This window comes from Mustela nivalis (genome assembly GCF_964662115.1).
Source record: "Mustela nivalis genome assembly, chromosome: 17".
Classification (NCBI taxonomy): domain Eukaryota; kingdom Metazoa; phylum Chordata; class Mammalia; order Carnivora; family Mustelidae; genus Mustela; species Mustela nivalis.
This window is the reverse complement of record NC_139036.1, coordinates 12,314,097-12,327,946: the sequence shown is the minus strand read 5'-3', so window position 1 is coordinate 12,327,946 and position 13,850 is coordinate 12,314,097. Positions and strand designations below refer to the sequence as shown.

At 38.4% G+C, this 13,850-nt stretch overlaps 1 protein-coding gene across 1 annotated transcript; it reads left to right on the top strand.

Annotated features, from left to right (window-relative positions):
• Window positions 1–5,917: 5,917 nt before the first annotated feature.
• Window positions 5,918–6,862, top strand: LOC309852083 (olfactory receptor-like protein DTMT; the record flags this gene model as incomplete). Its single annotated transcript, XM_082708315.1, has 1 exon — window positions 5,918–6,862. The coding sequence occupies one exon, from the start codon at window positions 5,918–5,920 to the stop codon at window positions 6,860–6,862; it is 945 nt and encodes a 314-aa protein (XP_082564441.1).
• Window positions 6,863–13,850: the final 6,988 nt, after the last annotated feature.

Sequence of the window (13,850 nt, the reverse complement as noted above, 5' to 3'; positions counted from 1 at the left end):
TGTTTAAATGATCATCTCCATACTTATAGCTGCTGTTTTTTGTAGTTCATTTGTTGATTAAAGCATTTCAATCTTTTTAAATGTGGAGTTTTTTTTTTTAATGAAAATGGTACATTTGCTAAAATTAAACAACGATTTCTAGGTAAAAATCCTCAAAATAGTAGGAATAGATGCTTATTTAACATGATATAATAATATATTTGAGTCAGCCCAAAAGCCAACATCAAGCTTAATGGGAAAATATAGGGACATTTCCACTAAAATCAGGAATAAGACAAGGGTGCCCACTATCAGTACTGTTACTTGGAAGGAGAGGTAAACCATGAAAGACTATGGACTCTGAAAAACAACCTGAGGGTCTTGAAGGGAGGGGGTAGGAGGTTGGGGGAACAAGGTGGTGGGTATTAGGGAGAATTCGTATTGCATGGAACACTGGGTGTGGTGCAAAAACAATGAATACGCTGAAAAGAAATAAAAAATTAAAAAAAAAAAAAAAGAAAGAGGGTGGTAGAGAACATAGAGATACAGCATCAAAGGCAAGGACTCCAGAGGAGGCCAGAGACAGAGGAGGTCTGTGTCAGCAGGTGTGAAAGCTCCTGAGATAAAGACCTAACAGATCAAAGGGAGCTGCTCAGACAAGACAGACCCCTGGAGGAGACAGGGACAGGCAGAGATCAGGCAGGCTGGAGCCCTTGGGAAGATGTCTTTGAAGGGAGGGGTGTATCAAGAGGTGCCTTGGGGCACTGTTATGCTGAAAAGAAATTTTAAAAAAATGTAAGCAGGAAAAAAAAAAAAAAAGAAAATACTGGTCTTAAATAGATTTCCAAAAATACTAATAAAATAGATACTAGATTAAAAAAAGAATTATGTAAGAACTGTCTATGCAGTTTATTTAATTATTTCAAATATTTAGTGTGCATATGTAATATATATTTGTATATTTATATATAATTTACACTTAATTCTCTATTTTCCTGTATCTGTCCTTCTAAAATGCATCTGCACTCTGGTCTTTCCTCCCTACCTCCTCTCCCTGCCCTCATGTTTAAGATCGCAATTGCTCACCACTCTATAAAACGAATAAGTGGAGGGGAGTAATAGTCTCCAGCTTCAAAAGCAATCAATTATGATGGAGAAATCCCTTGGAAGGTACATGGAAGGAGGATGATAGCAAGTTCTTGTCTGGCTTCACAGTTACTGCCTTATACCAAAGTTGTGATGCCAGTTGGGATATCACATCCCAAAAAGATTGGTGTATACTTCTATGGAATATGAACCAGGAACCCACACATGGTGCTACTTCTCCCATAGCCATGATATATGGGTCTGGGAATCAAGAGGTGGTAGCAGGACTGACTTTTGTCATTATTACACCAAGTGATGACCTCACAAAATTTTGCTTCCCACCCCGACAATTTTAGGCTTCTGGTTTAGTGATCTTACTTTCTGTTATAGTCTGGGTTGCTCAAAATGCAAACAAAATCTTATTATTTGCTAGTATTTTTTTGGTACTGTTATCTCACAGGAAGAGACAGAAGGGTATAAATAATGAAGAAAGGACAACCAATAAGTGGGGTGGGGTGGCTTATTAAGTTGACCACTACTGGTGAATAAGGCTTGTTGAAATGCATCATAGAACTGTCCAGCGTAGTGAAAATGGGAAGTGTATATTCCTTAGCTCCCACCACTTGTTTTTTTTTAAGGGTTGACACATGGGTCCTGGATTCCCTGACATCAGTATTATCAGTATTAAACTGGCTACCTGTGATATTCTACCCTGTGGAAGCAGAAAAACCCTATGACAAGATGCAATAATCAGGTGGAGCAGGCCTGAAGTAATATAGTTAGATTATATCTCTGTGAAGCTGGTTAAAGTCTGCAGAACTGGTTACTGCAGCTGTAGCTGGAATCAAAGATGTCTGAGGGAATCTGAAGTGCTGCACAAGAAGTTTCTGGTACATCTCCTAAAGAATATTTCTACCAGGATTGCTTTAATGGTTCTATTCTATGGGAAGCTGAGACTGCCACTTGGCCATTTTACGTTTATTTGTGTTAATGAATCAACAGGCAAAGAAAGGAGCTATGATACTGTCTGGAGTCATTAAATCTAAATTAACAATAGAAAATTGGATTTCTCTACACAATGAGGAAAGACCATGCCTGATATCCAGGAGGTTCTTTAGAGTACTACTTAGTAAAAGATAATGGAAAACCATAGTGACCCAATAAAGACATCAACACTGAGGATTTGGACTCGCAAGGAATGAAAGTTGAATGTAAAGAAACCATGTAGCTACAGTGATACAGATAGAGGAAATATGGAAGAAGGAGTTATAAATATTAGCTATGGCCTTATGACCAATACAGAGTAAGAAACAACTGGAAACTAGGAGGTAATCTGACACATGCGGATAGTGGTGGCAGGGTGCTATTAAGGTTTCCTACAGATGTAAGAAGCTAAACATACCTCAATGGAATGAAAATCTGGGTTTCTTTTCCATCACTGCATGAGGAAAAATTGAAATGATCTGGGAGAGTTACCTTTTATTCCAGTACTTCCTATGCATCTGCATATGATTGGGTTTTAGGGATCTAATCTTTATTAGCTGCAGGTTTATCTCTCCCCTTGAGTATGTTTATGAGAAACTGGGTTGTAGTGAGAGGTGATGCCACCCTGGGAATTTTTCCAACATACGTCTTTCATGGCACTTTCTTCAAAGACCACTGATGACGATTTCTTGCCCGCAATAAAGCCTTTTACGCTGTAAGATATTTTAGGAATTCATAGCCTTGTCCCTATTCCTTTCTATGGCTTCTCCAAGCATCCTCCTTCACCTTCCAAAAGGAAGGCTCCAGCCCCATGGGACTACTGTCCATTCCCTAAACAGGGAATGATTAAGCATCCATATTATGAACTTCTCTCCTTCCCTACCTTCCCCCAAAGATTAGTGAGGTATGATCAGTGATGTAATCAGTCACTGCTCCAGGACTCAGAGCATTTGTCGCAAGGGTCCTGGGTAATTTCTGTGTCTTTAATGAGTTCCTTTAGGATCTAGACTCCTCTGGGATCCAGGGCCCCTTAGGCCCAGGGATGTATAGAATGGGAGATTTGAGAAGGGATGTTGCAGACACAGGTGATGACTACAAAAGCTGGCACTAACATGTCTTAGTAAACAAAGGGAAACAGGACCTTAAGTTAGTGTGCCGGTGTCACCCTCAGGCATACTGGGTAGGTTGGGCAAAGGGTGAATGAGCTGATCCATTAGGGTCCTTCTAATCCAAGAGTCTTGTTTTTCCATGTTGTATGACATTCTGCAGGATAGGTTCTTCAGGTATGATAATCCTCCTCTTCTTCATCTCCCTGCCTCCTGAGACTTCCCTAGAAATATTTTGTCTGATGTTACACCATCATATGGTTACATAACTGGCTACACTGGTGTAACCTGTTAAACCAGTTACATCAGTTCACCAGTTACATTTTGTCTTTTTTTAATAATAATATTCATAAATATTGCTATATAAGATCTCAAATCCAGAAATTACCTGTATTTCTTCCTTTTACCCCCAAGTTACTAAATCTTGAGATCCATCAGGTTCATTTTTTTTTTTTACAGCAATATCACTGAATCTTGTGGATACAGCAAAAGGAAATAGTGACGGTGTGGATGTATACTGGGTCAGCTATTTTGGTTAAAGAGCAGCATAGTTGAAGTTCAAATTTTCCATGAGTAACAAGGTTATGTCAGGCAATTCTATAATAAAGTGTTGAAAGTTATTAATTTTTGTTCTAAGATGATTTAGTAGAAGTAAATATTCTAATAGGAGTTTGCTGTCTCTAAGGTTGAAGGAATGCATGTCTCAGCCTGAAGCACAGCCAATGGATATTTATGGGACATAACACAGTGCTATATCGAGGCACTGTGCCAGGTGCTGACACTTCTGCAGTCATGAAGGCAGACGTGGCCTCTCCTGCATGTTTACCATCCAATAGGGAGAACAGCTGTAACCAATCTCCTAGGCATTCAGTGCTTGAGGGGCAAGTATGGGATGCCTGGAAAACATAGTAGCAGGTTCTTATTGGTCTGGGGAAGGGGGCCAGGAGAGATACAGCTGAGTAAATGACATATAATATGCTGAAGGGTAAGTAGGAACAAACCAGGTGAGGAGGGAGCAGAGAGAGGAAGATGCTAGGCAGGGGTAACAACAAGTAGAAAAGACTGGTGGCAAGAAATTGTGCCTTTCAAGCCCAGCATTTCTGGAGAGGTGAATGTGAGTGTCATTATGGGGCTAGGTGAAGCTGTGGAAGTCAGCAAGTTGTTGAAGCATCTTTTGTGCAGTTCCTTTGAGAGGAATTTTGCTTTTTATCTTTTTAAAATGAGATTTTATCTATTTGAGAGAGAGTATGAAAAAGAGAATGGGCAGGTGGGAGAGGCAGAGGGAGAACCAGGCTCCCTGCAGAGCAAGGAGCCTGATGCAGTACTCAATCCCAGGACTCTGGGATAATGACCTGAGCCAAAGGTGGATGCTTAACTGACTGAGCCATCCAGGTATCCCTTGACTTTTATCTTAAGAGCAATGAGAATTCCATGAAGATGTTAGGGAGAATGATGATTCAGATTTTCATCTTAGAATGCCACAGTATTAATGAAGGATATTGAAGGAGAGAGTGTTTTTTTGTTGTTGTTTGTTTTTTAAAAGATTTATTTATTTATTTCCACCTCCAATTTATTTGATTTGATTTGATTTATTTTAACATTTTTTAAAATTTTATTTATTTTGAGCATAACAGTATTCATTGTTTTTGTACCACACCCAGTGCTCCATGCAATCCATGCCCTTTCCAATACCCACCACCTGGTCCCCCCAACCTCCCACTCCCCCACCACTTCGAACCCCTCAGATTGTTTTTCATAAAGATTTATTTGTGAGAGTGAAAGAGACAGGGCATGAGTTAGGGAGGTCAGAAGGAGAAGAAGACACCCCACTGAGTGGGGAGCCTGATGTGGGATTCAGTCCTGGGACTCTGGGATCATGACCTGAGCTGAAGGCCGATGCTTAATGGACAGAGCCACTTAGGTGTCCAGAAGGAGAAAATGTTCAAGTGTGGAAGCAAGAAGAAAAGAGGTTGTTCATGACAAGACATGATGTCAGCCCAGTCAGGAGAGTGAAGGTTGAGATAAGGAATGGATGAATGAGAAAGAGGTTTAATGTAGCTGAATCTTTAGGGTGTGTTGACAGATTGGATATTGAGGATGAGAGAGCATGGAAGGAAAGAAAACTCTCATGTGTATGACCTGTGCCTGGATTTCTTTTACGTGAGAGATGTAGAGGTACAGGTTGGGATGGGCGCAGGGTGAGATCATGAGTTTTATTTGTGATCTGCTGAACCAAAGATGCTTGTGATTGTATATGAAGAGATAATCACTACGCAATTGATGATATAGGTTCTGAGGTGATAGAGATTTATCAATGAGATTTAGATGGTAATTTATGCCATGGGAATAAGCCATTCTTTTAGGGCTGTATATGTGGTGTTATAAGAGAACAGTATTTAGGGAAAGGCCCAAGAAAACACCGATACATTTGATACCGTTATAGAGGACACCAATCACAGTTACTGAGAATGAAGGGCTGAAAACCAGGATTATCACACAGAAGATAAGAGATAAGAGTGTTTCAGAAGAGAGGGAAGAGTCAACCATTTGACATTTTAACAACCATTGTTAAATGGTAAGGAGTGAGAAATGAAAAAAGTCTGAAAGTGATTGGATTTAGTGATTTGTTATATTGTGGTTACAGAATGCTGTTCTGGATAATGAGAGTGAAATCAATTATTGCAGAACAACTTATCTTGTATCATAGAAATTGTTCATTTTTATTCAGGTTTATAATGGACAAAAGATACTGGACACAGAGCATGACAAGAAAGAATCAAACTGTCATCTCAGAATTTGTCCTCCTGGGCCTGCCCATTGATCCAGATCAGCGAGACTTATTCTATGCCCTGTTCCTGGCCATGTATGTTACCACTATCCTAGGTAATCTTATCATCATCATCCTGATTCGCCTGGACTCCCACCTCCACACGGCCATGTATTTGTTTCTCAGCAATTTGTCTTTCTCTGATATCTGCTTCTCTTCTGTGACCATTCCCAAGTTGTTACAAACCATGCAGGGCCAAGTCTCCTCCATTACCTATGCTGGCTGCTTGACCCAGATGTACTTCTTCCTGTTTTTTGCAGATCTAGAGAGCTTCCTTCTGGTGGCCATGGCCTATGACCGCTATGTGGCCATCTGCTTCCCCCTGCACTACACCAGCCTTATGAGCCCCAAGCTCTGTCTCTCACTGGTGGTGCTGTCCTGGGTGCTGACCATGTTCCATGCTATGTTACACACTCTGCTCATGGCCAGATTGTGGTTTTGTGCAGAAAACAAAGTCCCCCACTTTTTTTGTGATATGTCTGCTCTGCTGAAGCTGGCCTGCTCTGACACTCGAGTTAATGAATTGGTGATATTTATCATGGGAGGGCTCATTCTTGTCATCCCATTCCTGCTCATTATCATGTCTTATGCACGGATTGTGTCCTCCATCCTCAAGGTCCCTTCTGCTAGGGGTATTCACAAAGCCTTCTCCACCTGTGGCTCCCACCTCTCTGTGGTGTCTCTCTTCTATGGGACAGTTATTGGTCTCTACTTGTGCCCATCAACTAATAATTCTACTGTTAAGGAAACTGTCATGGCCATGATGTACACTGTGGTCACCCCCATGCTGAACCCCTTCATCTACAGCCTAAGGAACAGGGACATGAAGGGGGCCCTGGGAAGAGTTCTTTTCAAGAAAAAAATTACCTTGCCTGTATAATGGTAAAGCCAGGGACTTTTACATTGTTTTATCAAGTAGATACATTGTTATTAATATCAGAATATTGACCCAGGCCTTTTTTCACTATGACATTTTCTGTTTAAATGACATACTATTCTGTTCCATTGATCTACGTGTCTGTTTTTGTGCCAATACCATGCTGTCTTGATGATCACAGCTTTGTAATATAGCTTGAGGTCTGGGACTGTGATGCCCCCAGCCTTGGTTTTGTTTTTCAACATTCCTCTGGCAATTTGAGGTCTTACTGTTTCCATATAAATTTTAGGATTGTTTGTTCCAGCTCTGTGAAAAATGTTGATTGTATTTTGATAGGGATTCCACTGAAAGTGTACATTGCTTTGGGCAGCATAGACATTTTAATAATGTTTATTTTTCTAATCCATGAACATGGAAAGTTTTTTCATCTCTTTGTGTCTTTCTCAATTTCTTTCATAAGTCATCTGTAGTTTCTACTGTATATACCTCTTTGGCTAGGTTTATTCCTAGGTATCTTATGGTTTCGGTGCGATTTTAAATGGAATTGATTCTTTAATTTCTCTTTCTTCAGTTACATTGTTAGCATACAGAAATGCAGCTGATTTCTGTGCATTGATTTTGTATCCTGCCACATTGCTGAATTGCTCTATGAGTTCTAGTAATTTTGAGGTGGAATCTTTGGATTTTCCACATAAAGTATCATGTCATCTGTGAAGAGAGAGAGTTTGAATTTTTCTTTGCCAATTTTAATGCCTTTTATTTCTTTTTTGTTGTCTGATTGCTGATGCTAGGAGTTCTAGTAATGTGTTGAACAAATGTGGTGAGAGTGGGCATCCCTGTGGTGTTCCTGAACTTAAGGAAAATCTGAGAGATTTTCACTGTGGGCTTTTCATAGATGGTTTTTATGATACCAGGAATGGACTCTCAACTCTGTGGTCAACTAATCTTTGACATACCAGGAATGAATATCCAATGCAAAAAAAGACAGTCTCTTCAATAAATGGTGCTGGGGAAATTGTACAGCCACAGAAGAATGAAACTGGACCATTCTATTACACTATACATAAAGATAAACTCAGAATGGATGAAAGACTTTGATGTGAGATGGAATCCATCAAAATCCTAGAGGAGAACATAGCCAGTAACCTCTTTGACATTGGCCACAGCAATTTCTTTCAAGACACCTCTTTAAAGGCAAGGGAAACAAAAGCAAAAAAGAACTTTTGGGATTTCGTCAAGATAAAAAGCTTCTGCACAGCAAAAGAAAGAGTCAACAAAACTAAGGTAATCTATGGAATGGGAGAAGATATTTGCAAATGACATTAGAAATAAAGGGCTGGTATCTTGTTAATTTTTGCCATTTTAACTGGTGTAAGGTGGTATGTGATTGTGGTTTTTATTTGTATTTCCCGGATGGTTAGTGATGTTGTAGTGATTTTTTCGTGTGTCTGTTAGCCATGATAAGTTCTTTATAGATCTTGGGTACCAGCCCTTTATCTGTAATGTCATTTGTCAAACTCAACACCTGAAAAAAATTCAGTCAAGAAATGGGGCAGAAGACATGAACAGACCCTTCTCCAAAGAAAACATACGAATGGCTAACAGACACATGAAAAAATGTTCAACATCACTCACCATCAGGGAAATACAAATCAAAACCACAGTGAGATACCACCTTACACCAGTTAAAATGGCAAAAATTAATAAGAGAGTAAACAACAAATGTTGGCAAGGCTGTGGAGAAGAAAGGGGAACCCTCTTATGCTATTGGTGGTAATGCAAGCTGGCATGTCCACTCTGCAAAGCAGTATGGAGGTTCCTCAAGATGTTAAAAATAGAGCTACCTTACAACCCAACAATTCCCCTACTAGGTATTTTCCCCAAAGATATAGATGTAGTAAAAAAGAAGGGGTATATGAACCCCATTTTTCATAGCAGTGATGTCCACAATATCCAAACTGAGGAAGGAACTGAGATGTCCTTCAACAGATGAATGGATAAAGAAGATGTGGTTCATATATACAATAGAATACTACTCAGCCATCAGAAAGGATGAATGCCTACCATTTGCATCAACATGGGTGGAACTGGAGATGATTATGCTGGGTGAAATCAGCCAAGCAGAGAAAGACAATTATCATATGGTTTCACTTTGTATGTGGAACATAAGGAATAGCATGGAGAATCATGTGGGCAGTGAGGGAGCTCTGAATGGGAAGAAATCAGAGAGGGAAACAAACCATGAGAGACTCTGGACTCTGGGAACCAAATTAGGGTTACAGAAGGGAGAGGGTTGGGGAGAAGGGGTAACCAGGTGATGGATATTAAGGAGGGCACATGTTGTGATGTGCACTGGGTGTTATGCACAACTAATGAATCGTTGAACACTGCATCAAAAATGAATGATGTACTATATGTTGGCTAATTGAATATAATAAAAATACACAAATTAAATAAAATGACATAATAATGGTTCAATACATAAAAGAAGTGGAGTTATGTAGTTGCACTGCAAAAGGGGGTCTCAGTGACCTGCCAACAAGGTCTTTCTCTTTGTTATTCCCAGGTGACTGAAGAAGCATTATTTTTAAGCCTTTAATTGATCTTTCTGTCTCCAGTTGTTAAACAACTAATATGTCATGTGCTTTTTTTTTTAAACTACAACTCTGCTTTAAATAATACCCTGATCTCCCAGGTCAATATTGACTAAAACTCAAGCATCTTGCCCCTCTGCTTACCTCTGATAAACTGGATTTTCATCATTGAATGCAGATTTTTACCTACTTCTTCCCAAACACAGTTCACATCATTCTGTCTTTTAACCTTTTCTCCTCTGATTTATCTTCAGGTCTACATTCTGACCTGGCCTGAACCTAAAGTGGACCTTTTATTTGCTACAATAGTTTAGTCTGTCTTTACCTGGGAGCTAATGTATACCTAGGACCTTACAGGTTACTCCCACAGGTATGGGAAACTCAGAGCCTGGTTAACAGCCTTACTGTTTAAGGGTGTCTCCCTTCTGCTTAGTATTTTGGAATTTTTAAGCAAGTTTTACATCCATGTTCTTATTTTACTCTTATGATGATTCCACAAAGGAATCTTATCACCATCTTAAAGATTGAAAATGCAGAATTTGATGACTTGCCAAAGTCCCAGAATTTGTCAATATTGAGCTTAATTTCTTGGACTGTCTAATTTTAGGGTTTCTTCTCCTTTTCCCCCCATCTCAGCAATAAGGGACAAAGCCATTGATTTTTCAGTCTTAACCCCATGTATGGCATTGTCTAGAACCCAGCTTTGGATGGTTTGTTTCCTATTGTCTCCCCTAGCTGATGGCATCTAAATCCATTATTTTAATCCTTTTCATATATTCTGCTTACCTCCACATCCTTATCTGCAGATCTGTCACCAGTTCCCAATTTTTACTTTCATCTTCACAGTAGACACCTCCCCTTGGTGCTCTATGAGAACTTCAATCAACCTGCAAAAAAATGAACTCTATATATCCCCAAGCTTTCACTGCCCTTATACTCCATTTGTTTTTTAGCTTTACAGAAGTGTGATAAAAATTGCGCACATTTAATGTATACATCTTGATGAGTATAGATTTACCCTATATCCATGATACTATCACCATAACCAAGATATTACATATATCCTTAATCTCCAAGGATTTCCTTTTGTTCCTTTGTGGTTTTTCTTTTCTTTTTTGATAAGAACTCTTAATGTGAAATCTATCCTCTTTACATATTTTAGAGTGTACAATACTATATTATTGACTGTAGGCACTATATTGTACATCAGATCTTTAGAACTTACTCATCTTATATAACAAAAACATCTTATACCCATTAAAAAAAACCAATTATCCATTTCCTTCTCCCCCTGTCCCCTGACAAGAACTATTCAATTTTTCTTGTCTGCTAGCGTGGCTATTTAAATACCTCCTATCTAAAACGGAATCATGCAGTATTTGTCCCTCTGTGAGTGGGTTTTTTCACTTAGCCTAATGGCCTTTAGTTCATCCCTGTTGTCTTGAATATCAAGGTTTCTTTCTTTTTAAAGGCTGAATGATATTCCATTGTATGTATATATTACATTTTCTTTATTCATTTATCTGTCGATGGACTTTTGTATTGTTTCCATATCTCAACTATTGTAAATAATGTGCTGCAATGAACACAGAAGTGAAGATATCCTTTTGAGATCCTGATATCATTCTTTGGATATGTAACTTCATTAGATATTTACAAATATTTTCTCCCATTCAATAGGATGCCTTTTCATTCTGTTGTTTCCTTTGCTATGCAGAAGTTTTAAGATTGATGCAGCATCAAAAAGAATCAAATAGACCCATTTTCATATGAGTTGGGTAACTAGCTAGGAGCAAGATTGTTGTGCTGTATAGCAAGCCTATGTTTGCCTTTATTTAAAAATTGCCAAAATGTCTTCCAAAGTGGTGCACCTTTTTGAATAGAGTTACTTTAATTTTCAAAACTCAAATACAGTCTCTTGGATCCTTTCCATTGTTTCCCAAGCTGGTCATCAGGAGGTCTCACTCATAAGGCAAAGAGCACTGGCTTTGCCATCCAATCTGTGTTTAAATCCTGACTCCAAAAACTTAAAAACCATTTCTTTTTCTCTAACTTTAAATTCAGTTATTTAACATATACTGTATTATTTGTTTCAGAGGTATAGGTCTGTGATTCATCTGTCTTTTATAATAACCAGTGCTCATTATAACACTTACCCTCCTCAATGTCCGTCACCCAGTTTCCTCATCCCTCCACCTCCTCCCCTTTGGCAATCCTCAGCTTTTTCCCTATGATTAAGAGTCTCTTATGGTTTGTTTCCCTCTCTGGTTTCATCTTGTTTTATTTTTTTCTCTCTTCCCCTAAGACCCTCTGCCTTGTTTCTTAAATTCCACATATGAGTGGGATCATATGATAATTGTTTTTCTCAGATTGACTTATTTTGCTTAGCATAATACCCTCTAGTTCCAACCATGTCATTGCAAATGACAAGATTTCATTTTTTAAAAAAGATTTTATTTATTTATTTGACAGACAGATATCACAAGTAGGTAAAGAGGCAGGCAGAGAGAGGAGGAAGCAGGCTCCCTGCTGAGCAGAAAGCCTGACGTGGGGCTCGATCCCAGAACCCTGAGATCATGACCTGAGCCGAAGGCAGAGGCTTAACCCACTGAGCCACCCAGGTGCCCCGACAAGATTTCATTTTAATGGCTGCATAATATTCCAGTGTATGCATATATGTATGTGTATATGCATGTGTGTGTGTATGTGTGTGTGTGTGTGTGTGTGTGTGTCTATGACATCTTCTTTATCAATCCATCAGTGGAAATCTGGGCTATTTTCATAGTTTGGTTATTGTGGACATTTTTGCTATGAACATTGGGGTGCAGGTCCCCTTTGGATCACTACATTTGTATCTTTGTGGTAAATACCAGTAGTGCAATTGCTGGTTCATAAGGTAGTACTATTTTCAACTTTTTGAGGAAACCACATGCTGTTTTCCAGAGTGGCTGCACTATCAGGGAAGTTGCATGAAGTAACTGTAAAGTCAAGAAAGGAGGTTAAGTGTGACAAAACTATGTACATTTAGCTGAGAGGTCATATAATTTATTGTCCAAACTGGAATTTAGATATATATAAAATTTTTATTTTGAAATAATTATATATTCGTAAGAAATTTAAAAAATAGTACAGAAAGATAATTTATATTTCATCCAGGTTCCTCCAGTGGTACCACTTTATATAAGTAGATTACATTAACAAAGCCAGGAAATTGACTAGCACATCACAATGAACTGGAATTATTATTATTACCATTAATAATAATAATTATTATTATTATCATTTCTTTGTGTATAATTTATGATACTCTGTTACCCACATGGATATATATGAACACCAACAGAAGAATTCTAGAGCTGTCTCCTCATCCTGAGGATGTCTATTGTATTATATCTTCATAGATCAAACTGGAATATACCTTGAGAGTAAAAGGAATCTAATAATGGGACTATACAGGACAAACTGGTATATATATTCACCTTAATTTTAGCTTATATAAATGTGATCAAAGATGTTCAGAAAGCAACAGGGAGCAGAGAGAGATAAAAATTCATGAATAAATGAATGAATGAATGAATGAATTATGAGTACCTCACATGCCATGCAAGAGTTTAGCATGTAGAGATACATTTTCCCCCCTTTGTACATCAGGATTCCAGATACAAGCATGTATTTCATTGGTGCTGTACTAAAACACTAAAGTTTTTAAATAGTATTTAAATTACTTTAAAGTTAAAGTATTTAAAGTTACTAGCTGTTTAAAGAATGGGGGGGGGGGAGTGTCTGCCTTTGACCTACTGGTAGACAATATGTCACTGTGTAATGAGGCCCGTTGCTAGGGGATATTCTTTATTTTAATTTCAATATAGTTAACATACAGTGTTGTGTTAGTTTGAATTGTACAATATAGTACTTCAACAATTCTATACAACACCCATTGCCTGACAAGTGTACTCCTTATTCCCCATCAACTATTTTGCCCATCCCCACACCCACATCCCATCTGGTAACCATCAGTTTGTTTACTATAGAGGTCTCTCTCTCTCTATCTTTTCTCTCTCTCTTTTTCTCTCCCTCCTTCTCTCCATTTGTTTCTTTGTTCTGTTTCTTAAATTCTACATAGGAGTGAAGTCATATGGTATTTGTCTTTTTCCTATTATTTTGTTTAGCATAATACTCTCTAGGTCCATCCATGTTGTTGCAAATGACTAGATCTCATTCTTTTTATGGCTGAGTGATATTCCATTGTATACACACACACACACACACACACACACACACACACACTACATCTTCTTTATCCATTCACCAGTCCGTGGACATTTGGACTGTTTTCATAATTTAGGTATTATAAATAATGCTGCTATAAACATAAGGAGCATGTATTACTTTGTATT